This window comes from Xiphias gladius, chromosome 19 (genome assembly GCF_016859285.1).
Source record: "Xiphias gladius isolate SHS-SW01 ecotype Sanya breed wild chromosome 19, ASM1685928v1, whole genome shotgun sequence".
In the NCBI taxonomy this organism is placed as follows: domain Eukaryota; kingdom Metazoa; phylum Chordata; class Actinopteri; order Istiophoriformes; family Xiphiidae; genus Xiphias; species Xiphias gladius.
Genome location: NC_053418.1, coordinates 6,669,211 through 6,697,177, shown reverse-complemented (window position 1 = coordinate 6,697,177; position 27,967 = coordinate 6,669,211). Strand labels below are relative to the sequence as shown.

At 40.2% G+C, this 27,967-nt stretch overlaps 2 protein-coding genes across 3 annotated transcripts; one reads left to right on the top strand and one right to left on the bottom strand.

Annotated features, from left to right (window-relative positions):
• Positions 1-10,559: 10,559 nt before the first annotated feature.
• On the top strand, positions 10,560-17,436 carry pmpca (peptidase, mitochondrial processing subunit alpha). The gene is made up of 13 exons (XM_040156307.1): positions 10,560-10,665; positions 11,567-11,769; positions 11,884-11,963; positions 12,273-12,355; positions 12,512-12,606; positions 12,714-12,814; positions 13,507-13,770; positions 14,701-14,793; positions 14,902-15,020; positions 15,134-15,224; positions 15,922-15,984; positions 16,083-16,227; positions 16,400-17,436. The coding sequence occupies exons 1-13, from the start codon at positions 10,619-10,621 to the stop codon at positions 16,567-16,569; spliced, it is 1,554 nt and encodes a 517-aa protein (XP_040012241.1). The 5' UTR covers positions 10,560-10,618; the 3' UTR covers positions 16,570-17,436.
• A 736-nt stretch (positions 17,437-18,172) lies between these two features.
• Positions 18,173-26,207, bottom strand: inpp5e (inositol polyphosphate-5-phosphatase E). 2 transcript variants are annotated; one of them, XM_040156476.1, is made up of 11 exons: positions 26,101-26,207; positions 24,419-25,290; positions 23,429-23,552; positions 23,210-23,307; positions 22,962-23,086; positions 22,176-22,295; positions 21,643-21,750; positions 20,915-21,076; positions 20,711-20,826; positions 20,301-20,437; positions 18,173-19,465 (listed from the first exon to the last, which is right to left on the bottom strand). In XM_040156476.1, the coding sequence occupies exons 2-11, from the start codon at positions 25,219-25,221 to the stop codon at positions 19,333-19,335; spliced, it is 1,926 nt and encodes a 641-aa protein (XP_040012410.1). In that variant the 5' UTR covers positions 25,222-25,290; positions 26,101-26,207; the 3' UTR covers positions 18,173-19,332. The 2 variants fall into 2 exon arrangements, with proteins under 2 accessions (XP_040012410.1, XP_040012411.1); XM_040156477.1 differs by lacking the exon at positions 26,101-26,207 and adding an exon at positions 25,780-26,090.
• Between the last annotated feature and the right edge of the window lie 1,760 nt (positions 26,208-27,967).

The window sequence follows — 27,967 nt, the reverse complement described above, 5'->3', positions numbered from 1 at the left end:
TCTCTCGTGGTACTGAGGATGTGAGACAAGTTGAGCTCACAAAGTGGCAACTGAATATGTACGCTACTGGTCAGAAGTTTTAGAATACCCCTACTTTCCCAGTTTTTCTTGTAACTGAACCAGTTCAACTCCAGTGAATAACTATAAATCGTACAAATGTAAGTGCCAAACTGCCAAAGGTAAACGAAAAACTCAAAACTGAAAAATAATGTAAATTTCAGTGTTATACAGTTTTCCCGCAGCAATAGAAGTAAATTAAGCCTTGAAAGTTCATGCAAACAATTCCTACAGTTGTCCCAGTTGATTTTATTTACTGGTTAATTGAAGCGAGCCATACAGGAGGCTGTGGTGGGCTGTTACTTATAGGAATTGAAGTTTGGCCCCCAGCTCCTCCTGATCACATATTTGAAATGTTTATGTTAAAAAAAAAAAAAACATCTGCAAATATATCATTATCTGACTTTTTGAACTCTCAAATATCAATATTGGCGTAGGCCTGAAAAGTCCAGTGTCAGTCAAAAAGTGGAGATGCAGTGGGTAGTTAAATGCAACAGACATCTGTGTATGTGTCCAAGAAAAAAATCAGATTTTTGTAACAGTATTTATGATCAAAACGGCTATTGACAAAAACGTGGCACTAGCAAGTTTAATGACTACAAACCAAATGCCAAGCTTAAAATTTTCAGCGCCCAATTTTCCACTTTAAAAATGTGTTGCATTTTATTCAGTTTTCTTTAGCAAGTTCCAAAACATTTAGCCCTGATGCTAAATTGCAGAGAGAGATGAAGGAGATAAGAAATATGTTTTTGGAAAATAAATTGTTTTGGAAAAAAAAAAAATTCACTGTGAAATTTTTTTTTCTTTTAAATCCAATACTAACTTTAATACCCAAACTTTAATTTTTTCTGGGTCTCGGGCTTCAAAACTGCAAAGGAAACGGCACAAATATTAGTTACATCCACTAACTAATACTGACATATAAGTTTTAAAAAAGGCGGCGTAGATTCTAACAGTTCACAATATTTTAGCTTGGGTAAATAAAAGTAAAGTCTGGGTAAATAACCCAGTAGTGAAATAAAAAATAGCACTACAACTAGGTCAAAACAGCCACTGGTCCTGGGTGGTTTCCTACCCACCTGTGTTGGGTAAAGTTAACCCATTATTGTGTTGGTGCTCTACAGTATTAACCCATAATTTTAACCCAGTGATTTTAAGTGTGCAGTATGATGGGAAAAGATGCAAAGGTGTTTCAGAGATATTCTTCAGTGAAACGATATGACTTCATCTTTTCTCGTAAGCACTCACCGCACCATCCCCGCAGCCTATACCCCAGCTGTCATTTCTAGACAACAAACAACACTGAGCCTGCCGTTTGCATAGATTCACTTTTGATCAGTTTCCAGCAAATGTATTCAGCAGATGAATTTAACATTATTCTCTCCCTGTCTCTCCTGCTCTTAATGCCCTCCCCTCCCTTTTCCCTTTGCTTAATTCCTATTTTGGTTGTGAGTCTGTGGCACCGCAGCAAGCTCAGCTTTGTCCTCTTTAGTCCCCTTGAATGGGCCCAGCCACTTTATAGAGCTTGCACTGTGAACCTCCACTCAATGAAAGTGACATGAAAAGAGGCTGCGGAGCTTTTGTACTGTGAAGATCAGTTATTGGTCCCTGCAAGGACAGCTACCCGTCTGATCATATAGGCTTTCATGATCCTCAACATGGCCTTGTAAGGGCAGAACCGCTATTGTTTGAACATGCCACAAATTTTGCTTATACACTTGCTTGTATAGAAGGGAAACATGTCAAAGACACAGATTTTTATCTCAAGAGGCTGATTTATAATAAGGGTATAATAATAATAATAATAATGATAATAATAATGGTTAAAACTGAACATGCAATGATGACGGTTAAAGGGCTCAGTGTGTTTTATAAGAATATGAATGTTGCAGAGAGACCAGAGGGAAATGAAATGTTTTGTATCAAATTTTGTCAGTTTCGCGTGTTTTCAGGCAAAAAACTGAATCATCGAAACGAGAATGGGCATCAGTCACAGCAAAAGAAAATTCAAATCAATGTGTGTTTTTCCATCCACCACCGTTATGTGAGCATTAGGAGTTGGGGCCCGCCGAGATAAACAGCGGGTGGAGCTAATCCTCCGGTCCGGAGCCATTAAATTATTGCAGAAGAAGAGGGTGCAACAACATGGCACACTTAAAAAAACGTAGAAAACATGATGAAACATGGGATTTATGCTATTCATGTATTAATTTGAATTAAATTGTATTGTATATAATTTCTGGTGTTTCCACGGGCACAAAAACAGGTGGATTTAAACACACCAATTTTGTATATATACTTAAATACAGTTTGATGTTACAAATTTCTGATTTTTAAAATTTTTGGGGGGGAAATATCAATGAAGAAACAATGATTTGTTCTTCGACAATATCATCTACCCCTAAATTAGATTAGAATCATATCAGATTACCAGCAATTGTACCCAAAATAGCATCATATTATCAACATATTATCACTTTTTTAATATGTAATTGTCACCTGGCCCTACTGGTGTGCATGGTGTGCTTTTAGAGGACAAAAAGAAATCAAAAATTGTAAAGAATGTGGAAAATGGTGTAAATAGTCAAACCAAACTCCCACCAGAGATGACATACTTGAACCAATTAAAAAAAAAACACAGCCCCCTTAATTTAAGACATTAGACATTGAACCAAATGCATCAGTGAATTGCTTGATTGGTTCTGCAGAGCTAGTGGCTGGTTATACTAACATAATGCTAAGAGCCTGGGGGTGTGTATTTGTTTGTCTCACAACAGACCATTTACACTGTTTAGCATGTCATTAATATGCTTTTACCCCACACACTGACTTGTGTGCTCTTTCTTTCAGCGCTGATTGTCAAAAGCTTCATACTCTTCGAATCATCGATGCCACTCAGCATGACATGCAGTTCAACCAGTTACATTACTTTACATGTGACAAAACGTAATGCTCGCTATCACATTCCTCCAAACGTTGTTGTAGTCTTCAACCAATGCGGGAATTATGCCAGAAACTGAAATGTCACTGTTTAGTCGGTTTCAGGCTCTGGCAGGTACTTATGAGGAAGTGGATGGAACCACGATGGACTGTGGCTTCGGTGAGTGAGTTGAATGCATCACTTCAGATCACGGGGGTCAGTAATCTGGGGTTGCAGTTTATTAGACGATTTTTCACTTGAAAAACTAAAGTTACAGAAACGCAACTGGCTGGAATTCATCTACTTCAAATTCTTTATAAACAAATCTCCATTCATTTTTTGTTTCATTGTAGAGATGGAGATGACATGAAAACAACTGATTAAGATTTTACCTTGCATTTTATGTTGTTGTCAGAGCATTACTGACAAAACATTACGTTGTTTACATTTCACTGTAATAACTGCTCATATGTTCATATGAAATAAGCTAGAATTTGAATTACTAGATCTTTTAAGGCTTTTTCTTTTAGGCAACTCAAGCAACATTTGGAAACAATACAGTTTCTGTCTCTCCTGATCATCCTGATGAACATCCACACTACAGCTGTCATCAGCACAGGACCAAAGTTGACGTTAGCACCGTTAACTGCCTGCATGCATTCAGCAGATGCACGCAAGATACAAATTTAGTGCCTGTTTAGTGGCTGTTGATCAACATACTGTATGGTGCAACTGGATGAGGGCTGAATTTTCATATGATTGAACATGGAAAAAATCAACAGCTGCAAAACACACAGCAAACTACACCTAAAAGTGCCCCATTTAAAAAGAAAGGTTTTCAAAAAACACACAAAATTTGCAAAGATAAATAGAATACAAAATAGATGCAAGTTCTGTAAGATACTCACAATACAAAGCATTTTTTTCCATTTAACTGAGAGTATAGATACTTACTCTACTCGTGTCCAAGGATTGTTTCTGTTTTGGTTTACAATCAGCCCATTCGTCCTCAGTCAGTTCCTGTCCGTCTGTAGTCTGAACAGAAACTCTGTTCTCCTGATGCATTTGCCGAGCTTCCAGCTGAGAGAGAACAACAAGCAACAGCCACTCGCATGTGGTAGACACCCTCCACCCTCCACTCCCTTCACACACACACACACACACACACACACACACACACACACACACACACACACACACACACACACACACACACACACACACACGCACACACACACACACAGACACACTGTGCATTCTCATTCAAAGCCAACAGCTGTAATGAAGCGCTAAACCCTTAGTTGTGTACCCCTTATTTAGACAGTACACAGTAGGAGACATGAGCTACACACTACACACTCCTCACAAAAAAATAAATTAAAATGTGAAGCCAAGTATCCTCTGATTGTAGTGCGTGAAGAAGCATGGCATCAGAAAAAGTGAAGCCACGTGATTTTCAAGGACTTTATGTTACTTATATTGTTTTTCCGGAAAAACTTTGAATGAAGTGTTTATATACAGAATTATACTGCCCTACAATATGGTGCCACAATTCAGACTCCTGAGAAATCAGACTACAGAAGTTGCGGGTATGGTGTAATACAGAAGGGATATTACTATGACACAATCTGAGTTTATCACAGTACAGCACAGTTTATCACGACTGGTACTGATCATCAATGAGAGGAGCATTATTTAAGCATTACATGCACTCTCACATACCTGGGGTCACGAGAGACCCGGAACATAAATAAGACGGATTAAACCAGAAATTTGATTCATGTCTCTTCTAACCTTTTTAGAACGTATCACTATAAATAACAAACATGTAAAACTATGTTTTTGGCATTTATTAAGTTTTAGGAAAGGTGACTTTCCTAAAATATGTGACTAAAACCTCAGACATTAATCTGTTGCGATAAAAGCCTCCATTCTTCTGGGCAGGTTTTTGACAAAGAACCTGGTTGGGATCTGCTCTGGATTCAGCCACATGAACATGAGACTGAGCACTGATGGTGGGTAATAAGCCGAAGTCCCGGTTCATCCCAAAGGTGTTGGATGGGGTTGAGGTAGGGGCTCTGTGCAAGCCATTAATAACAAACACTGATTGCTGGTGAATGAAATACCACCGTGTCAGCACACACTGATCTGCACCCTCGGATGATTTGTCAATTGAACATGTAAGTGCTGGTTGAATTGTTTCCTCTTGTAAATGTGGGTTAATGAGGGGTAATAATGATTGTTGCGGCAACAGTCAATAAGTCTATGTAGAGCAATTGAGGACACACATCAAGGAAAATGGGGCTTTAGCATAACTGTAAAGATTGCACTGTAAAATATGTCTATTCTAACAGGTCATTAAACTCATATTAAAATCACGTTTCCCTCAGTAGTAACTGTAATCACTACAGTGACCCCTTGACCTTTTATATAGCACCATCAACAGGTCAAAATTTTACCTGCAAAAACTAACGATATTCCCTTCAGCCTCAGTTTTTTGCCAATTACTTTAAAACTAAGACAGTAAAAAATGGTAAACATTATAGCTGCAAAACATTAGCATGTTAGCATTGCCATTGCGAACATTTTAGTATTTAGCTCAAAGCACCGCTGTACCTCACAGAGCGGCTGGCATGGCTTTAGATTCTTGGTCTTGCTTCAACCATAAACTGATGTCTTTTTGTGTGCAAAGGGGAGAAGAGTAAAACTGCGTCCATGCAGTGGCTTCTGTCTCACGTGCATGCACATGCATGGCTGCAGCTTACATACTGTACTGTATTCTTGCCACATGTCTACTGGGGCCAGATGAAGTCCTTGCAAATGTAAATTGACAATCCATTCAGCATAATCAAATGGAAATTAAAGTACAAATGCACCGATTTATAATCTATGCAGGAAGGGTCATTTTAATTAAGCAGACAAAGACTGATTTAGCAGGCGAAATCTAACATTGTTGGATTCAGGACAACATCAAACACATAAATCCACCAAAGGAGGTGTAGCATCCCAGTTCTCTCAAACAACCTGTGTGAAAGCGCAGTTCAGTGTTCAGATACTGAAAGGGGCTTCTTTGTGGTAAAGACCCACTGACTCTGATCAATGCTGAGAAATGGTACCGTACATAATTAACTGTTATATATTAAGATATATCAGTTATTGTATGTCTTGTTTTTTTTCCTCAGGGCAGAAGGAAGGAGTACTCTGACCTTATACCTCTGACTTTCACATTGCAGATTTGCTCCTGGGACATACTGTATGTACATAAACTGTACGTACATATGTATGTATATATTTACATACATACATATTACAGACATGATTTCCTTTTTAATCATGAAAATAAGTTTGTTAATGAATACATGACAAAAATAACACTGTTGAAAACCATTCAAAAGACTGTGACAGAAGATACTGTGGTTATTGGAAGTGATTTAGAGGGAATTATTTATTGAAATATTTGACAGTGATGAAACTCAAAAACGCAGGAAATACTGTACAATGTTTTTAAGTCACACTCACACAAAAAATATAATATGAATACCAAAAAGGGTTTATTTATACTCAACCTCTGAACGGGGCCATAGCTACCACTGAGGACTATCATACATGTCGCAAAGCACGCTGAAGACGAAAAGCGCCCGCAGGCCTGTGATTGGTCAAAGAATTAAATTTAGAAAACAGCATTTAGACCATATTGTTGGGAGATAAAATCTATAGAGTATTTAATTCAGAAGTTAAATTGATAATAAAATATGACATTTTCATATTTATTATGTACTGTGTAACTGTCATAGCCACTGTCAAGAGGTTTTTTTTTGCCAAAAATTTCCTCTCTGGGCCTTGAACTCAGCATCTTTAAAAATCCCGGCAAGGCCCCTGCTTCGGAATCAAGGCACAGGATAATAATTACATTTACAAATACTGTACTAATACTGCAGTCATAGGGACTCTATTATCAAGGTGAAGTTTTCATAAGCTGAAAGCAGTCGGTCTTTTGGAGCTGAGTCATGACATCGGTGTGAGAATCACAAGAGGTGAGAGGAGGAGGAGGAAGCCCGGGGTGATGAAGATGGGGAGGGCAGCGCCGTGGAGCTCAGTTGAACAGAGGGCCTGCTCCAGCATTTGGTGAGTCTCAGCGCTAATGCCTGGAAAACATAACACTGATGTTGAGACAGAGACATTTATGTGCTAAAAAAAAGGCTCTTTTTCATAGTGTCAAACCTCATTTTCAGACCTTACCATGTTGGGACCACTCCTTCCAGGCTTGCAAGTATTCAGTGTCATGTTCCCCCCCAGAAACTGTGTGAAATGGTGTAAAAAAAAAAAAAAAAAAAAAAGGCTATTCAGAACTTCTATTCTGAGGATCAGTGGTGGAAGAAGAATTCAGATCCTTTACTTAAGTAAAAGTGCTAATACCACACTTTAACAATAGTCCGTTACAAGTAAAGGTTCTCCATTGAAAATGTCAATTAAGTAAAAGTATGTAAGAATAATGAGGAAAATATACTTGTAGTATTAAAAGTAAAAGAACTCAATGGAGAAAAATGGCCTGTGTCAGTGTTACATTATTATATATCATCAGATTTATTACTATTGTATTAACACGTAGGCAGCATTTTACTTTAGTAGTTGGTCGAAGTGGAGCTAATTCTTGATTATTTTGTATAGGACTGCCACAAATTATTAATTTCATTACGGATTAATATGCTGATTATTTTCTCGATTAAATAACTGATGATGAACTTATTGATTGCCCGTCGCAATTGCCCAAAGCTCACAGTGACATCTTCACAATGCTTTGTTTAGTCCGACCAAAATTCCAAACCTCAAAACTATTAAAAATAAATAAAAAATTATCAAAATGATTGAAAACAGGAAATCTTCACATTTGAGACGGGACAAGGAAATGTTTGGTATTTTGTCAAGAAAAATGCATTAACCTGTAAAGCAACTAGAAACAAAAGGTGTAAAATGAATGTTGTTAAGGACAATGTACGACATTTTTCCTCTAAAATAAAGTGGAGTAGAAGTGAAAAGAAAATACTTATGTAAAGTACAAGTACCTCAAATTTGTGCTTAAGTACAGCACTTGAGTACTACGTTCAACCACTGCTGAAGATTTACTCATTTATAATCCAATAACACGACAACTCTGCTCTTACCTTTGGAGTACTCCATCAGCAGTTGTTTTAAATCTCTGAGTGCCCGGGTGAGGTTCTCCAGTCGCTGCTGCAGGTGGAGGTTCTCTTCTTTCAGAGTGTGGATGGTGTCCTGGAGCTCGTAGGCTGAGCTGCAGTGCGACAGCAGGGAGGTCAACCACAACACCGCCGTGACCTGCAAGATAGAGAACATCGTAGTGGGAACTGAAGACGTAAGACTGGATGATCTGCTGCTGGTGCTGCTGCTGCTGCTACTGGCCACCGTCCAGTTAAATCCTTCTGCAACTCCACAGTGTTTCAAACTCAGGTGGAAGCATTAATGGTATTCAAGAGCTATCTCTACTTCTGTGTCAAAATTGATTCAGTGATGGGTAGCTAAATGGGAGTTAAAAGTGCTCTTGGCCCGCTGACCACTCAAAAGGATCAATTGTTCTGTTTTGTTTTCCCAGAGCCCAAATTAGAGAGGGGGCAGACAGAGTTGTTTTGGAGTTAACAAATCTTCATCATTGCGAGTGAGAACACTATTCGCTCCAGATTCGTGAGCAAATCATACACGTCACAAAGCACAATGAAGACGAAAAGCACCTGCAGGCCTGTGATTGGTGCACTGAAAAAGAAAGGGGCTTATATCTAAATAATAATCTAAATAATAATAAATGGTTAATATACAAGTAAGGAAGACATTAGAAAAGATCCAGGTTACTACTTCTAGATCTTTTTTTTTTCATTTGCTGGATATCTTTGTGTTTGTGTTTGTGCTGCAAAGCCCATAATGGTCAGGCACCATCATATCTATCTGAGAGCTCATAGTACCCTGTTACCCCACTGGAACACTGTGCTCCCAGAACTCAGGCTTGTGGTTCCTAGAGTCTCCAAAAGTAGAATGGGAGGCAGAGCCTTCAGCTGTCAGGCTCCTCTACTGTGGAACCATCTTCCAGTTTGGGTCCAGGAGGCAGACACCCTCTCCACATTTAAGAGTAGGCTTAAAACCTTCCTTTTTGATAAAGCTTATAGTCAGGACTGGTTCAGGCTTCTCTTGAAACATCCCCTAGTTATGCTGCTATACGCCTAGACTGCTGGGTGACTTCCCATGATGCACCGAGCTCCTCTCTCTTCCTCTCCCTTTCCATCTGTTACTAACTTTATCTCTCCACCTGTCGCTTTCTGCAGGTATTTCTGCCCCTGGTGCTGCAGAGTCTGGATCTGTGACTGCAAACCACCTACTGCCCCCATGATCCTGCTCAGCACCCACTGCTTCAATTATTATGCTTATCACTCTATTCTATTATTATTTTATTTGGTCTGATTGTTATTATGATTAGTCTTATTATTATTCTTATTATTATTATTTTTATACATCTTTATGTGGACCCTGAATTGTGCTATGTTCCCTGTCCTCCCTCATCCCTCTCTCTCTCTCTCTCTCTCTCTCACTTTCTCTCTCAACCCAGCCGGTCGAGGCAAACGGACGCCCACCATGAGTTCCCACGGGTTCTGCTCAAGGTTTCTACCCGTTAAAAGGGAGTATTTCCTTGCCGCAGTCGCCAAGTGCCACCTCATGGTGGGAGCTGTTGGGTCTCTGTAAATATAACTACAGAGACCTGATCTGTATGAAAAGTGCTCTGAGATAACTTCTTTTGTGAATTGGCGCTATATAAACAAAACTGAATTGAATTGAATTGCTTTGATTCCTCAGTGGGAAGATTTCACTTCAGGGGCCAAAATGGGAAGACTGAAGAAAGATTCTTTTTCTATCAAAAAGGAAAAAGGTAACTCAGCAAGGTTCAACAGCTTCGCTGCAGAGAACGCAACATCATGCCCACAAACTTAACTTTTGCAGATCATCCTTTAAACATAAATCTTTTATTTTATTATTATTATTATTATTATTATTTGGTTGTTTTGCATTGCACTGTTTTGTTTTGCCTTGATCTGCTATAGTAACGCCAACTGACACCACTGAAAGTTTGGTATTTATGTCTAACACAGATGTGTTTGTGTTGCGGATTTATGTATATACATGAAAAAAATTGAAACAACAATATTTACACATTGTATTTTATTTTATTCTAATTTAACAATTTTTTAACCAGGTAAGTTTTTTTCAAGAAAAAAAAAATATAATAAAAATGTAAAATGAATATTTTTGAATTTTGGATTGCTAGTTGAATAATAAAAGGCAATTTGAACAAAGCAAGTATGTCTGAAAGAAATTATAATCTGCAGTTTTTTGTAGTTGTTGTAGACGATTAATCAATTAATTGTTAGTTGCAGAACTAATAATGTCCACGAGTCTCCAAAACTGTCCTCTAATAAAAGTCAGCATTCTACTTACTTCTTTAGTGTCCTTGAAATGTAATAATAAAAATAAATAAAGCAGTTATTTGTTATTTCTTTGTTTGTTTTGTGTCTGCGCCGGAAGTGCTTGAGCAGACCTTCATCCTCACCATCCGGGTTGATTTCCGGTCACAGAGAATCGAAGATGGCGACTCACATGTCGAGGTGTAGGACCTGGAGTCGTGTTCAGAGGTAATAACATGTGCAAAATGAATGCTCTAAAACTGTCGCCAGACTCGACTCAAAAGCGGAAAAACAATCCTTCCAGTATATTCAGTGTCTTCCCTGCCGTGCCTCTACATCCTCAGCACATGAGATTAGCTCCCTCAGTTAGCACGATGCTAAGAGTCTTGGCTAATCTTGCATCATGAGTCAATAAAGTAGAAAAAGTAGAAAATTGCCAATCGCTTAGATGATGGGAGTATTTTTCAGAAATGGATGGCTGCAGAGATGAAGAAGTTCTATTTTTGAATGCTGGTGATTCACTTGGATTGTCAGACATTTGTTAATTAGCTCTTTTAGCTAGATGCATGTTTGTGTAAGTTTAAATGTCAAGGAATAAAAGTTTGAGGGCAGTCGAATGTTATTCTAATTTTGTGTCTTGTGGCTAGTACACTGAAGCTTAAATGGCTTTGACTTAGAGTAGAATAAGTCTGCAATGTCCCCGACGGGCTTACAGACGGCAGTCAGTAATAGTAGATATACAAATACACACAAATAAGTAAAGACAAGTACACAGATTAACGACGGCATCGGTGCAGGAAGAAAGTCCAGCTAGTAACAGGACACAATCTGCAAAAAAGAAATGGATGGAAAGATGGAACCCAAACACACTTTTCTACTTTACTATCGAAGAAGACTACGGAAGCCAGATAAAATTCACATTTGACAAGCTGAAACCAGAGAATTTTGACATATTTTCTCAAAAGAATGAATCAAAGCTATTAATTGATGATCAACAGAGCTGCTGATTGTTTTTCTGTCAGTCAACTGATCGATTAATCAACTAATTGTTGTAGCTCTATACTTTTTCCACAACCGCCTAAGGTTGCTGAGAGGATGTTGAAGAAGCACTGCCTTGTTGTTCTCAAAGGTTTGGGATCGCAGCTTACAGAAAGTACAGCAGTGGCGGCAGATACCCAGATATCTCCCTCTCTACACCGCTGCCCGGGATCCCCAAGCCAGTGTTTGCATCTGTGGATGGTCAGGAAAAATACGAGACCAAGATCACTACTCTAGAAAATGGCCTCAGAGTGGCTTCCCAAAACAAGTTCGGGCAATTCTGCACGGTTGGAAGTAAGTTGCAGGAGTGATATGCAAATGGAAAATGTATCCATTTTTGTTCAGGATCAGCCTGAAGTGGATAAAATGTGGATGTTTAATTTCTTTCTTTCTTTCTTTCTCTCTTAGTTTTAGTAAACTCTGGATCCAGATATGAAGCAAAGTACCCAAGTGGAATAGCACATTTCTTAGAGAAACTTGCCTTTTCTGTAAGTACTTCCGCTTTTGAGACTTAACTTGTTTTTTGTCAGCTCACTCATTCACACTCTGTTCATTTGTTTTTCTGGCTCTGCTATTGGTTGTTTGGATTGAGCAGTAAAAGTTCTCAGTAAGTCTCTCGGCCCACTGGTAGCGCTGCAAAACAAAACAGAAAAGCTGGAAGTTCAACGCCCGTGTATTGTTTTTTTTTTTGTCACAAATAAAAAAAGTGATGTTAACAGCAAGTCCTAAAAGGTGGTCATCCAAAATTCTTACATTGTGAACTGATGTTGACAACGCACTGTTTTTATCCCTTGAAGTCCACAGCTCAGTACGGGAGTAAAGATGAAATCCTGCTAACGCTGGAAAAACACGGAGGGATATGCGACTGCCAGACATCAAGGTATGAGGTCTTTCAGCCCGATGCCTGTCCCGGTGTTGTAAAATTTAACATTTGTGCATTCACACCCTTTAAATAGAAGCTTGTCCTTTCCTCTGTTATGAGTAAAACAGCAGTCTGTTTGTGCGACGTACAGTATCTTTCAATTTTAATGTGCAGAGATACCACCATGTATGCAGTGTCTGCTGAAGTGAAGGGCTTGGACACAGTGGTCAGTCTTCTCTCCGATGCTGTACTACAGCCTCGCCTGCTGGGTAAGTCAAGTCATTTTTACCTGAAATGTCAGGTCAGTCCTCGAGAACGGTGCGGGGTGTATTCCAACGGTGTCCTGGTAAAGGGAAATATGTATGTTTACATGCAGACGAAGAGATCGAGATGACCAAAATGGTGGTGCGCTTCGAGTTAGAAGACCTAAACATGAGGCCGGACCCTGAACCTTTACTCACCGAGATGATCCACGCTGTGAGTTACACACCACTGGTATTCACACTGCAGCACTAGCTGTCTGTCAAAGTGACGCTAATTCATCCATGACCTTTATCAATGTGTGTTAGCACCTAGAAACTTATATAGTTTTTCTTATTTTTTGTTTGTTTGTTGTTTTTTTTTTATTCATTTGTTGAATCCAAACATGTCAAATATTTTGACAATACCCGTCAGAATTTACCACAAGTTTTATCTAAAGCTTAACCTGTAGGGTAAAAACGGTGCTAATTTCATAACTGTAATATAATGTTAACGTTTTTGGCTGTGGCCAGTGGATTAATTGATAATTAATCAGCAATTAATAATAGATGAATTATTCTTTTTATTATTAATTAACAATTAACTTTTCTGCCTTTCTCACTTTTCTATGAATTTAATTTAAATACATTTGGGATGTGGACTTTTGTTCACACTAAACAATTTCAAGTTCGGATTTTGGAGTTTTGTAAATTGTGAAGGAAATTTTTCCCTACTTTCTGCCATTTTGTAGACTCTCCACCACTAAGTCTTTGTCACGTTACGGTTTCTGATCGGGAGACTTTTGAAGTTTAACTTACAGTTTAAGACAACAGGACTAAAACTCAAAATTTTTTAAACTTTGTTTCACTGAAGTACTGTAGCTTTTTAATTCTTCAACATTTGCGTGACTCTCCATTGTTTGTTTCCAGGCCGCATATCGAGGCAACACGGTCGGACTGCCGCGCTTTTGCCCTGCAGATAATGTGGACACGATCGACAAGAGGGTGCTTCACAGCTACCTGCGGAACTACTACTGTCCTGAGCGGATGGTGCTGGCTGGAGTGGGCATCGAGCACGAGCAGCTGGTTGAATGTGCCAGGAAATACCTGCTGGACGTGAAGCCAGCGTGGGGCACGGGCTCTGTGGCCAGCGTGGACATGTCTGTAGCACAGTACACGGGCGGCATTGTCAAGGTGATGGATTGGTTTTACTGTTTACAAGTCATCGTTGTATCAAATTTGGACCTAAACGGTTCTTCGGGTCCAGAATCATGGGGTACGCTTAGATAGAGGAACCACCATAGATGTGTTTTTAATGCATTTAGCCATGAACCAGGAATCATGTTTCACAAAAAATACTTAGACCTGTAATAACTGATTTATTTATTTATTTTTTTGGCCACTGTTATGAACACAGCATTGATAAGTTTCTTATTCACACATCCACTAGTTATGGAGCAGAATCAGCATTTTCAATCTCTGGCCACTTGATAAAATGGAAGTCCAGTATTCAGTCTCTTTTAGGTCTGGTTTTGGCCTCTACTGTGGTCTTCACCAGCTGCTGAGGGAGATCTCTGGCTCTTTAGCTTCTAAAAGCTGCACCGTGTTCACCAGCTGGTCTCTTAACTTTGTCTGTCTGCTGTTTGGTGCGGAGCAGGTAGAGTACAGTGGGGGTTTTTTTTTACAGCGTTTTCATTGAGAACAGCTCTTAACAGCGCTGTGAGAGCAGTGAGATTGAACCAAAGCAGTCTGGACAGCTAAACAATGAGCTAAAACTCACTGTAAAGCTCTGTAAAGCCGAGGGGAGCTGCAGATTCAGACGATAATTCTGTGTAGGTTCATCAACAAAAGCGCTGTTGTTTTAATATCTTCATTCGATATTTGTTAGTGTAAAATTTCGGTTATAGCTGCTTTAAGTAATGTCCGCATATTTTCCTCTGTTAGGTCAGCAAATTGTTTGTCTGCAGTTAGAAAGATGAAACATCTTTTTTGTTATATGTGGGGGGAAAAAAGTCAGAATGTGTTCTTTGGGAAGAGAACATTTCAGAGTTAAAAGGGGAAACACTGATATAAGCACTGCTGTAGTTAGTTAGAAGGTAATAACATCTTCTTTTAATCTGTTAGATGGAGAAGGATATGTCAGATGTGAGCCTTGGCCCCACCCCGATCCCGGAGCTCACCCACATCATGATCGGCCTGGAGACCTGCTCCTTCCTGGTGGGTGTTTGTAATGTCTGGCTGCAATCAGGTGTGTGATACCTGTTAGTAGCCAATTAGCACCCAAATTAAAAAAAAAAAAAAAAAAGGTTTCTTGTCCCTTTTCAGGAGGACGACTTCATCCCCTTCGCAGTGCTCAACATGATGATGGGCGGAGGAGGCTCCTTTTCTGCAGGAGGACCCGGGAAAGGCATGTTCACCCGCCTGTACCTGAACGTGCTCAACAGGTGAACGCGTCGAGCTTCAGCTCAGCATTGTTTCAGCCTCTGCCTCACTAATGCAGCTCCAGGCAAATGGTTTTATTATTCGCCACTGAGTTTGTTTTCCTCGTCTGTTGTAGGCATCACTGGATGTACAACGCCACCTCCTACCATCATAGCTATGAGGACAGCGGCCTGCTGTGTATCCACGCTAGTGCAGACCCCAGACAGGTTGGTGCAGGCCCAGAACAGCAGCAGGGTTTCTGCAGGTCTTGAAAAGTCTTAAAAAAGCATTGAATTTAGTTTTTTAGGAAAAAAAAAATGTCCTAGTGGGTATTAAAAAGTCTGTCACTACTGCTAGCTGCAGTAGCTCCTTGTCTCAAAATGGGCAAGTGGTGGTTTTAGCCAAAACTTAAGCAAACTTAAACGAGTAAATCAGTTTTCATTGGTTTATTCTGGCATCTATTACATGCTGCTTATCCAGGTCTGTGCTGCGTTCATTTCATTAATTACATCATTAGAATTTATTGTTATGTACTGCCGGCAAGTACAGACAAAACGTGAGATACTGTGATAATATATAATTCCAGGCCCACTGGTTTTCCATCGTACTTCCGTACTTTGGTCGGAATAACTGTGAAACGACTATTAAATTTAACTCGGTGAAACCTGAAGGAAATCTTCATGTACCTTTGCATCCAAAAAAAATGTTTTAGCCTGTCGCAGCTGTACAGAGGAAGAGTTAATCGTGTCAGAAATCCCGCTAAATCAGAAATTCATTGTTACAGGTGTTAATTGTAATAAGCAGCCTCAGTCACTGTGTTTTTTTTTTTTTTTTTTTCCTTCCTGTGAATGGTTAGCAATGCAGTTCATGTGGTCACGTTGATGTTCACGCAGACTTCTTACCATTACGTGCATTCATCTCCAGGTGCGGGAAATGGTGGAAATAATAACCAGAGAGTTCATTCAAATGGCTGGAAACGCAGGAGAGGTAATGATCACTACCCGGAAGCTCCGCCACAGATTTTTAAAATATTAGTTATTGTTACATGATCATAAAACATTTTATAATTTTCCCTCTATAACCAGATGGAGCTAGAGAGGGCCAAGACTCAGCTCAAGTCCATGTTGATGATGAACCTCGAGTCACGGCCGGTTATTTTTGAAGACGTCGGTCGCCAGGTTCTGTCCACAGGAAAGAGAAAGCTGCCGCACGAACTGTGCGAGCTAATAAGTGAGTACTGCACAAAACGTAGTGGTGTTTCTCAGTGATTCATCCTAACTCACGGGAAAGTGGCTTTAAAATGTCATAAAATTAAGAATTGGTAAGTAGAAATAGTCTCGTTTCACCCGCCTCATTATTTATCTATTTGTTTATTTTTGACTTGTCAACAAATAATTTCCAGGCAACGTGACAGGCAGTGATATTAAAAGAGTGACCACCAAGATGCTGCGCAGTAAGCCCGCAGTAGCAGCTCTGGGAGACCTGACGGAGCTGCCCTCGTACGAACACATCCAGGCCGCCCTGAGCAGCAAGGACGGACGTCTTCCCCGCATGTATCGTCTCTTCCGATAGACTCCACCCCCCCCCAAAATCATCGTTCAGCCAGACTGAACTGGCAAACATCACTGTAAATAAAGTGGACTGGAAGATTACACTAGTGCCCCCTCCCAACACAGAACTCAGCAGAGCTCACTCAGCGAGGGGGCTAATCTCCGGGCTCTCAACTGCACCTTTGAGACTGGGGAGTAAGAAGAAAAGTAACATTTTATTCTCAAATAGTCTACATATGGTTGGAGTGTAGGTATTTATTGTGTGTGGGCAGGAAGCCGTACGTCACTGTTTGCAGATGGTTTGCAGGAGTTTGATTTTAAAGGGACAATTCACCCCGAGGCCGAAAGTTGAAGTGTTTCCCGTTTCAAAACCTCAGTACCAACCTGTTTGTATGTTTTTACGCTGTGAAATGATCTTCGGGGTAAATCAGCATAGAGGCAAGAGAAGGGGGTGGCTAACACCCCCCCAGCAGTGTCAACGCTGTTACTTTTTATTGAGCCTTTACTTTCCTCAGCTCTTGAGAAATTCACCAATCTCCACCCCAGACGTCCTCTTTTCCCAGAGCACATGTATAAAAACTTTGAAAAATCTTACTGTTTATTCAACAGCACTTCATAATCTCCCTATACAGGCACAGGAGACAAAATTCACAGCAAAAGTTAAGTGATGAAAGAAATAGCTGGAAATCTTTGGATCAGCGTGGACAACTTTACGTAACCAATTTGTCCTCAAGACTGAAATGCTGGCTTCTGTCAGCTTTGTCTCAGATGTAAAGACACTGAAATCTAAAGTGAAACCTCTTTTCTTTTTGTAATTTTTTCTTTTTTTTTAGGTTGTGTCATTGCCCTTGTAAATTTCAATAAACCTTGAGGGGAGAAATTAAAGGAATAGTTTGACATTGGTAAATTATTTACTTTCTGGCAGACAGTTAGATGAGATCCGGGTGGGCGGATCGATCCTGTCGATACAACTGATACGAAGTCTTCTTTCGAATATTAACGCGAGTGTCAGTAAGCTCAGAGAGTTCACATAAATTTGAATATTTGTTATTCACATTAAACATTGTCCTGTGTTTCAACATGCATGCTTGGGAACGTGGTAATTGAAATATATTCAGAGGTAGCCTGTTAATCATGCATCACGGTCATGACACATTCTCTGCCTTACATGTTAGTACATTAGCTGCTTTAAACAAGAGTATGGATCGGTACTGATCTCCATTTTGATATCCTGATCCTGGCCCTGGTATCACTTGGTATCACACCGAAACCAACAGACATGGTATTAAATTCTTGTCTAGCTTCCAACCAGAAAGCAAATAAGTACAAATAAAGATGGCTAACTATTACTTTCAGAGACATAGTCTCCTCTGCCTCATTTCCACAAATTTAGGGGTTTACAATTGCCAGATAAAACTTTTCAAAAAAATGTCTTATACACCCAAGTGTATTTTAATGTTATTTCAGTGGCTTCTGACTACAGTGAATATGTTAAATGTGAACTCTGTTAACTTCTGTACACCAACTGGTAAATAAATGTAATTACTTCCATGAATAAAATTATATATATTTTAAAGGTCTTGCGTTGCAGTGTAATACACAACAATTTAACCAACAAACACGTGTGTTTTAAAAAGTTTAAAATATTTATTAATGGGTGTTACATCATAGGTGACATAGAAAAAGATAGTAAGTCCCAAGGAGATGAAAATGAGACCCACAGGCACTTTTTTTTTTTTTTCGGAGCAGACTGCTTTTCATGCTGCGAATGCAAGTTCATTAATGTGATACATGAAGTACAGTACATGGACAGTTGATAGTACACAGGAAGTTACACAGCAGTGAGATGACAGATAAGGCAATAAGTTACAATCTGTTGCAAAGGATCACTTGGCCTAATAAGAAAAAGTAGTGACAGGCGTTAACAGTATAAATAAAATGCTCCATCTGTTTTACAGGAGGCGAGTTCCTTAAAAAGAAAAAAAGTTTAATATAAGCTGTCAAATACATTTGACATCCCTGAAATTCAACAGTAGCATGTAACAACCTCATGACTGTGGCGCTCATTAATGTCACGCTCTTGAAACTATATATTTGACTTCATGACAGACATAATGGAACGACAGCTCCCTACCTCAGTCCCACTGGACCTCTCATAACATTCAGCTTAGAATAAAATTCAAGTTAGAAATCGACCAATGGGAGACACTTAAATGCTTACTGCAGTTATGTCTGGTACGCTATTTGATTTACAAGGCATTTGAACAATGATGTAGCATTAAAAAAAAAAATAACACTGTAGTTCACGATGCTTTTTAAACACCTAGAAATTAATTAGAGAATGAATCGCAGTGACACAGAGACAGCAAGGTTAAATCAGTTCACACTGCAGCAGGTGACTGAAGAGTAAGCCACGACAGCAGCCCCCCCCGCACCCGTCCCAGTCCTGTTTGAGTAGAGGGGGCTGAATGAATAAAGGCCAGACTGCCGCTGTGTCTGCAAACTTCTGTCTGTCTGACCTCAAGGTCCCTGCCCTCAAGTACAGCCAGCCACTTCCCTCGACCAGCAGGACACACACACACACACAGTTCCAAACAATGCCCAATAGAGGGCACACTCTGCTCAGCTATCACAACCAGCACTGGGTTCTGTGTCATTAAGACAACTCTGGTTTCCTTTTGGTCCTTTTCCACCTGCCTCTTTCTGGCACAGTTTTTATCCAGTCCAGCTGGTCTGGTCTGGTCTGGTCTGATTTGGTCTGGTCTGGAGAGTCTATTTTAGGGGTCTAAGAGATGGCGCAGATGGTGCTGCTACTTTGGTTCTTCATGGCTTCCCTCCTCTTCAGCTCCCTGGTGATCCTCCTCCTTATGCCCTCCAAGTACAAGCCTCGGTCGAACTGTCCCGCACCCAGAGGAATACTGACAATCACACAAGCAAATAGAGTACAGCAGATATTATGAGGTCAGGATGCAGAAAATGCCACGTTTTCAATTAATATTTTAAATAATTAAGAATCCAGTTTAAAGGGGCATAAAATACAATTCTTACTGTCTGAGTGTCTGAAAACGGCCAAAATATCTATTTGCAGGATTTTTAAAAAACTGTTATTTATTGATACTTTTGACTCAAGGGATCTTTGCCAGGGCTCAACACAATATGATTTCGAGCAGTAGGGGAAAAAAAATGGCCCTGCACTAGAATTTGTAGAAACTGATCAAAGTCTTCTCCAACCTCATGAATTTTCAATTGTGCAACGACAGAGGACGACCCTATAAAAAAACTGGTGCCAGTACTGCTATGCATTGTTATATATCACAACTACACTAAATGAACTGAGATCCATTAAGCTGTTGTGAAAATGCAACTTTATAAGTTGTGTCACGTGTCACCATTTTTCATCAGATGGTGAACTGAAAGGACGGCAGAGGTGATATCACAATAACCACAAGACTCTCTTCTGATATCGGTACTCCATAAATCATGTTAACACAGTGTGGAGAGGGAAAACTATATTAAGCTGTCTCATGCTCACTTGATGGTAACGGGAAGTCAAAAGTGAAGTGTCAGTTTCAGATCACATTTCAATTTCAGAGATTAATCTGGAGGAATCTAATTTAGTAACGACTTCGCATTATTTATTTTAATAACAAAAGTGTTTAGAGCAACTCATAATATAAAAAGGTTGCTGACAGAAATCAATACATTGTTGAAAGCATCCTGAACACGATGCCACTAACATTATTTGTGACTCACTTGTCTCTGCCTGGCCTTAGTTTGACGTGGAAGACGCCGATGACAGGCCGATGGTCCGAGGTCTTGATGCTGGAGCAGGTGGTGTACTTGAGCACTTTTATTTCATCAGCCTGCCTGTTCCTGAACAGGATCCTGTCCTGTGAACACACACACACACACACACACACACACACACACACACACACACACACACACACACACACACACACACACACACACACACACACACACACACACACACACACACACACACACACACACAGGTTTAACTCTTACTTACCCTGCCCTGGCCAGTTTAGACTTCTATTAGTGCAGCTTTAACCAAAGGTTTGGCTTATTTTGGTGACTGTATTAACAGAGCATGTGATTTTCTTTAGTCTTGTGTAGCTTAATTTTCATTTTCTTCTTACTGTGTATGAAGGCGTTCTCTGTTTAGAAGTAGTGTCGTAGATGTCGCAGCCGATATCGAATTTGTACGTGGGGAGAAAGTGTATTGGCGCCTCTTGAAAGCCTTTAAAGATTGAACCTGGAGAAACAGAAGCACATTCTCAGGGAGAGATCAATCAAACACAACAAGTTTTCCCAGAGATTTAGCCTCCTACATGCAAGCATACCATCCTTCATCTCCTTGGAGAGCTGGTCGTGCTCCAACAGGGGGTCCATATCGCTGCCTACTGTGCGGTTCATGATGGTCTCCACATCAACCCGGTCCGTACTCAGCCGGAAGTTAAAGTCTCCAAACCAGAAGACCTGGTCGAATCTTGTGGTGACGTCAGCTACAAGTAAAAATTACATCCTCTGATTATCAAAGATTGCTGGCCTTTATTCTTACCAACAACAAGGCTTTAATCCGAAGGGCAAAGACAGGCAGAGCTGGTCATGGACACAAAAACAAAAATGGATTTCCTAAAGCTAAAAACGTCACAAAAGAAAGGGGAGCAACTTGTTCAAACCCTAACGGTGCAAATAACATTGCATCTGAAAACATTTTAATGTAGTTCTGAATGTTACAATCAATCCAGTTTTTACTTAAAAAAATGAAAAAATGTGCCAATAGGATCAGGCTAAAACATAATCTGTGAACTGCCATGAATCCAGTGAAGGAATACCTTGTTTTAAGACAGATTTGTCTTTTGAAAAGTACATAAAATATTATGCATCCTGCTAGCAGATTGTTACGTTTGAGAAAAATGATGTTTTAAAACTGAATATGAGGCTTACTGCAGCGGCTCTTAAAGTCCAGTCATGTTACATTTTATCAGCCCTGGGTGCAGAAACACCGCCATCATTATTGTTTTGATTGTTCACATCTTTCACACACGGTAACTTAAAAGAGTCTTACAGGGTATGGAGCGGTAAGGGTTGGTGTCTGGAAGGCCTTTTGGAAGAGCTAGAGCCTCGATGATTTTGTTGTAATCGAGTATTCTCTCGTAAACTTTGGCGTCTCCAGCTGGAGGAATAAGAGAATAACAAATTAGAAACGTGTGAGACTGCCAAGCTGTCAATGTTGCAAAGTTTAAATGGAAATATGTATTACTACGGGCCCATGTAAAAGCAGTTATGGTGTAATAAGTAGTGTAATAAGTAATAAACGCCTCTCATAGGCTGTGTGGACAGTGCTTAATTTTTACAGTGAACATGCCAGAGTGCCCAAGAAGTAAAAATGATAACATTATTGTTTCTTTTCTAGCCGTGAGAAGAGGCACATTTCCCTTTTGTTGATACTCTTTCGCTAAGTTGCCCCAATTCCTCCTTAACTTTAGTACAAATTTCCAACGAGTCCTAATGGGCAGCCACTCTGATAATAGCCTCTTGTTTTTGATAAATCACTGCTTCAGTCTGCAGCCTCCCTGACTTGGAAAACTTTCTACTCACAGGTAAAATGGGACGTGATGAAGAGGAAGGAAGTTCCAAAGAAGGTGAAGGCGATTCCCACAGCCCCTTTGGTCTTGATCTGTGAGATGATCCTGGTTGTGACTGTGGCATGCTCCACTTCTGTGTGGGTCAACAGAACAAATGTTGTGGTTGGTTACCAATCTCTTAGAGTCAAAAACAAAACCCTGTGCATGTGCACTGTACAGAGAAGAAACATGTCGCCAATTCAAAATCCTCCTTTGGCCAATAATGATGATCTAGCAGCTGATTCTGACATTATTCTAAAACTTACTTGAGACAACGTGTCATTACACAAACTGTGGACTAGATGTGTAACCATCAAATCAAAATATTAATATCATCTTCCAAAATTCTGAATTACACAAAAATTATATAAGCACGGGTTTAGGGCTTAAACTAATGATTATTTTCATGATCAATTAATCTGACTGTTTTTTTCCTCATTAAATGCTTCGTTTGTAAAATCTCCACAAAAAAAAAAAAAAACACAAAACAATCACACTTAAAATTTCCAACAGCCAAATGTGACGTTTTAAAATTTAAAAAGAAAAAGAAAATCAGCAATACCTCACTATTGAGAAAAACTGGAATTGGGAAATTTGGGGCATTTTTGTTGAAAGAATGACCTAAACGATTATCTAAGTAGTTGGCAATTATTTCTGTCCATCAACTAATCGAATAATGGTCGAACTGTTTCAGCTGTAGCGGAGTTTATTCATTCCCAAACTCCTGTCTATTTCCGGTATTACGTGAAGTAGGACTGACCTGAGCAGAACCAGATGAGGTCTCTTCTGACAAACACAGTGAGATACAAAACACCATGTGATGCTGCATACAGCATGACGTAATAAGGTCCCAGAGTCTCCTGAAGACGGGTCTCCCACTCCCTCCTGCACACACACAGTCACATACACAGTAGTATAACTGACTTCACAGCCCTGATAGAGTAATCAATCATAATAACTCACTTTTATTCTGTGGTCATGATTAAAATCAATCGAAACATATCGTACCTGTCAGGACAGCCCTCCTGGACCCCAATAATATAAAAGTCTTGTGCAAATTCTGAGTCTGTCGGAAGGAGGAGATCATCTAAGTTGGCTGGCAGCCCCTGAAAATGACAGAAACTTGGTGACAACTCAGTTGGTGCTTGAACTTGTGCAGGCAGTGATAAGACTTGAAAGGGTTCCAGGTCGGTGAGATGGCATGGCAGCGCCATGATTTCCTCGTACCTTCTCTCCCTGCATGTTCCACGTGGCGACGTAGATGCCCACTCTCCTGTCGGGGAAGTAGCGGTCCAGCTCCTCAGCCCCAAGCAGGGCACCGCTTCCCAGCAAGCTGCCCTCCAGAAAGCTCCTAGAAAATAGATGTTGGTAAGGAAAATTAGCACTTCTGCTGGCAGCCAAATTGACTTGCAGTGATTGGGTTAAGGCTGCTTCATCTCAACTGATTACAACTAAATCTTAATATTCAATATAAGAGAAAGCAAGACTGTTGTCTCAGATGTTGTGTCAATAATTAAAAGTAAAAATTTGACTTTCCCCTACTGGGCTCTGACTGTGTATCAAGACTATCGGCTAAGACTCACTTTTTGCTCCTCCTCCTGTTAAAAACTGTGCTGAACAAGCATCTCCTCTGATCTCGTGTTAATCCCCCTCCACACTGTCACGTTGAGATGTGAGCTCTGCACATGCACAAAGTATTAAATGTCTGGAGCCCTGATTTCAGGACAAAATTAACAGTCTGTTGGTGTTACCTCACTCGTGATAGTGAACAAAGCTTCAGATATACTATGCTTATTAGCTCCAAGCAGAGGGTACAATCAATACTAAAAACCTTGTAGTGGACATAAGATACTGTACCTAATTCGTAAACAGTGCATGCGCATAGTAACTTTCTTTTCTTTTGATGAGCATAAGGGTAAAGTAGTGAAGCCCTGGCAGAGCTCAGTCTGACACAAATTGACAACGTAAGCTATATGTGCAACTAAATGACTATTAATGATGCAAAGGATAAAAATACACAGATCCAGTTCTAAATTTGGCTGGTTTTACGTAGTCACTAGCCTTTGTCTAAATTAGGATCTTAGGTACCCTTGGAAGAGACAGTTTCCTAATAGGCTTCTGACACCAGAAAGTGTAAGCCTTACAAAAGAGCCTTCAAATCCAGCCTGAGGAACACTCCAGCTACATGATCTACATGGTCTGCTATGCCTACTGTACCTGTTCCTCACATCCTGCGGTCTGATGGGGCTAAGCACGCTGTAGCTGGACTTCATGGAGTTGACAGAGGCACTATCCGACCCCATGTTCTCCAGAAGGCGGCTGTCGCTCAGGTTCCTGTGGAGTCTCTCCCCGAGCTTCTCTCTGGCCAGCACGGCATAATCCAAACGATCCCTGTCAATCCTATTAGCTGCCCTTAAAGTGGCTGACACGAAGCTCTTCTCCAGTGCAGGCAGTGGCCCCATGGGTTGCACCGGAGACAGACGCACCTTGGTGGACCTCACCCGTTGGTCCGTGGGGTCACTCTGTTGGCTGTGAGGCCTCCTTTCATACTCAGAGAGGCTGCTCCCTCTCTCCCGGAAGACTTGGGATCCTGTGGTAACAGCCGAGAGGGGTCTCGCACTGGAGTCCTGGTTCCTAATGGTAGCAGCACTACTGATGACAAACCCAACTGGAGCTGGAGCTGTTTGGCCCTCTTTAAGTGAGTCTGTTGAGGAGCCAGTCTCAGGCGGGTCACTCAGACTCTCCTGGCTGTTTCTCAGCCTCCTGTTCCTCACCGTCTCCTCAACTGAGCCACTTCTGCTGGACTTTGACTGCCTGGGGAGTGAGGGTGGCCGAGGGTGGTACGGACTTATCTCTCCCTCTCCGTTTCTAGCAGGGAGTTTTGGGGCATCCTGTTCCTTGCAGGGTTTGACATCTACTAAGGAGGTCTTGAGTGGCCTGCTCTCACTGACACCTGAATCTCCTTTGTCAGGAGCTTCACGGTACTGATGGAGGCTGCTGTCCTCTCCATTCTCAGTCATCCTCTCGTCATGTCTGAGACCAGCTGTGGTCAGGTGGATAAAGCTCTCTCATTGCTGAGCAACATACACCTGAAGATACAGAGCAGGAAATGATTCGGTGAAACGCTGGCCGTAAAAGTTTGTTTAGCCACAAATGCAGCCCTCGATCTGAAGTTAGCAAGATGACTGTAGACACTGTAGGAGCCGTTTTCATGTGACTATATGATAATGATCTATACTAAAGACCTTAAAGATTGTGTATTATTCTTTATTCTGTTTTTCGAGATCGAGACTGGTTGGGTGCATTTTTTCCATTTTTTTTAGAGCAGCAAAGGCAAGGTACGGTTTACGCACCCGTTATTTTAGCCCTGCGTTTTATCAGTTAACAAACCTCTTTGTGGTGATTGAGCCGTTGAAGATTCTGTAACATAGCTATCAGCAACAGTTGTTAAACATGCGGCATTGGTTAGGGACAGTATTGTGACCTCTAACAACTACAGTTAGTTAGTTAGTAAGTTAGCTTTAAATGATTACTAGCAACGAGAGCTAATTAATGCTAACCTTAGCTAAAAGACTCACCAGAAATCGTGTTGTTTTCCAATTTCATGGCTTAACAAAAGTGCCGTGGTTTCTGCTAACTTAGCTGCCATCCTCCAGCAAGTCATGTTTAGATGTACAGCGCTAACATTAGTCAACCCTCTAGGTTAATTTAGTAAGATAATAACCCCAAAGTAACTAGTTAGCAAACCCATGAAATGTTAGCAAAACAGTAACGGTATGCAGGCTAGCCGAGCTAACGTTTAAAGCGGACGTTTAAAAAATCGTATTAATAAATAGGTAATGTTGACAGTTTCCGTCTTGTGTGGTTATTTGCGTGTTATCACGCTGAAGTGAAGTTACCTCTTGTATACTGCTGTTTGGTCTCAGAGTGGTAAATTTTAAAAAACGATAGCTCTTTGACTTCCTTAGCAACGTTTGACAACACAGATTTTGTTACCAGGACAAGAGAGTCACACGGCGAGTATGGCAACGCGTCACAGCGCCATCCTTTGGCGAGAAGTGGAACTACCACGCCCCTAAAGTTTATGTAAACAAAGGCCGGGTTGCCGTCTGGGCCCCAGACCGGCGGTGCAGCACAATGGCCTGAGCCTCGTACATAAAGTATGCACTGTGGTGCGGGGGGGGCAAGTATGCACTGTGGGGGGGGGGCCTTCCTCTCTTAGTAAATCCATTACCACACCTGTACCAATAACTACATCATGCTCCTGTAGGCTCACTCCGTATCTTTCAGATCTCCTGTATATAATTTGATCACAATTTTTTGTTTCTTCAGTTTGTTTTTTTTCCATCACAGAAGTACTGCTAGCCTGCAACCAACAGTTATTTTCCACTGCAGTTAGGTCTGACAGCTGTTTTCTTTCACAATCAATTGGTTGCTCAGTGTAAAAGAAGTGGGAGAAAATCGTGGGAGCAAGTTATTCCCTGAAGCCCAATCTAACATGTTCTAATAGCTTTTATTTATTTATTTATTTTGGATCAACAGTCAAAAACCCAAATAGTCTGTGTTTGCTCTCATAGAAAAGTAGGGGAACTATCAGATATTCACATCAAAAGCTGGTATCAAAGAATTTGACACCAGACTTTTTTGCTTAAATAAATTTAACGATTAATCTCAAATCATCTCAAAAATGTTGCCAATTAATTTTCTGACATGTACTGTGGGGGTCAATCTCATCCATATAAACCTATATCCGACTTACCCGAGAGAAACTAACTAGTTTTCTCGCTCCCAGCTACTCTCCTAGGTGACTGTTGGGAAAAAAAAAAAGAGTAACAGCTAAAAACCATGTTACAAGCTAAAGGTATATATTTACCACGATTTATCTTTTAATTCTTGACAGGAAAGCAACGGTGCTGGTAGGGAATACATCCACAGTCTTATCATCATCTTTCACTATCGACCATTATCTAACATCCAATGCCTGCAAACTGCTGTTCAATTAAAAAAAGACAAAGAATAAACCATCTTTGAGCATTCTGGTTTCTTACAAAAGGTATCTAGAAACTGGAGAAACTGATTGAAAACGTTCTGAAACACCTATTGTATATTAACATTACTTAGAAACGAAGGTAGTATTTTATCTGCTACCACTGCCTAATTAGATCTGAAGTTAGATCAAGTTAATTTCCACTAAATTTAAAGGTTAAAAACACTTTCACCTCATTTATTCCAAATACTCATTTTCTTGTTAGATGTCCCATATTGGTAGAATACAGTCAAACGCTTTGACTGGCACTGGGTGAAGGATAAATACTCATTACAATGGACTCATTTCTACATAATTCAGAAAAAATTTATAGGATGTGACAATTACCTGAAAATTCACCAGAAGTTATTCATCATCATCGTCACACTTAAATCATTATATTAATGTGAAATGAAGTAAGCAGCTTGATATAAAAAATACATAAATTTTAATTTCATTTTATTTCCAAGTCACTAACATCCGAAACAACTATGTGCCAACATTTATATATTTTGAATTATGTTTTTATGTATTTAAATATCACTTTGTTACTGACTTCTGTTTTATTTACCATGTATCACTGGTTGTAACCTCATAATCACTTACACAGTGTTTGTCTGGCACTAGAAACCATATTTTTCAAATGCAGGTTTTTCCTGTTTCTTATATAATACTCTTTTTGCCGTGTTTAACTTTCAGAAAATTATTATTACTTTGCTTTTACAGATGGGTCTGTCATT

Coding starts and splice junctions, on each gene's coding strand:
- pmpca (XM_040156307.1), top strand. CDS start 10,619: ATGGCGACTCACATGTCGAGGTGTAGGACCTGGAGTCGTGTTCAGAG. Junction 11,770..11,883: donor GCAATTCTGCACGGTTGGAA/GTAAGTTGCAGG, acceptor TTTCTCTCTTAG/TTTTAGTAAACTCTGGATCC. Junction 12,356..12,511: donor TGCGACTGCCAGACATCAAG/GTATGAGGTCTT, acceptor TTTAATGTGCAG/AGATACCACCATGTATGCAG.
- inpp5e (XM_040156476.1), bottom strand. CDS start 25,221: ATGACTGAGAATGGAGAGGACAGCAGCCTCCATCAGTACCGTGAAGCT. Junction 23,308..23,428: donor GGAACATGCAGGGAGAGAAG/GTACGAGGAAAT, acceptor TGTCATTTTCAG/GGGCTGCCAGCCAACTTAGA. Junction 19,466..20,300: donor CTAAGGCCAGGCAGAGACAA/GTGAGTCACAAA, acceptor TGTGATTGTCAG/TATTCCTCTGGGTGCGGGAC.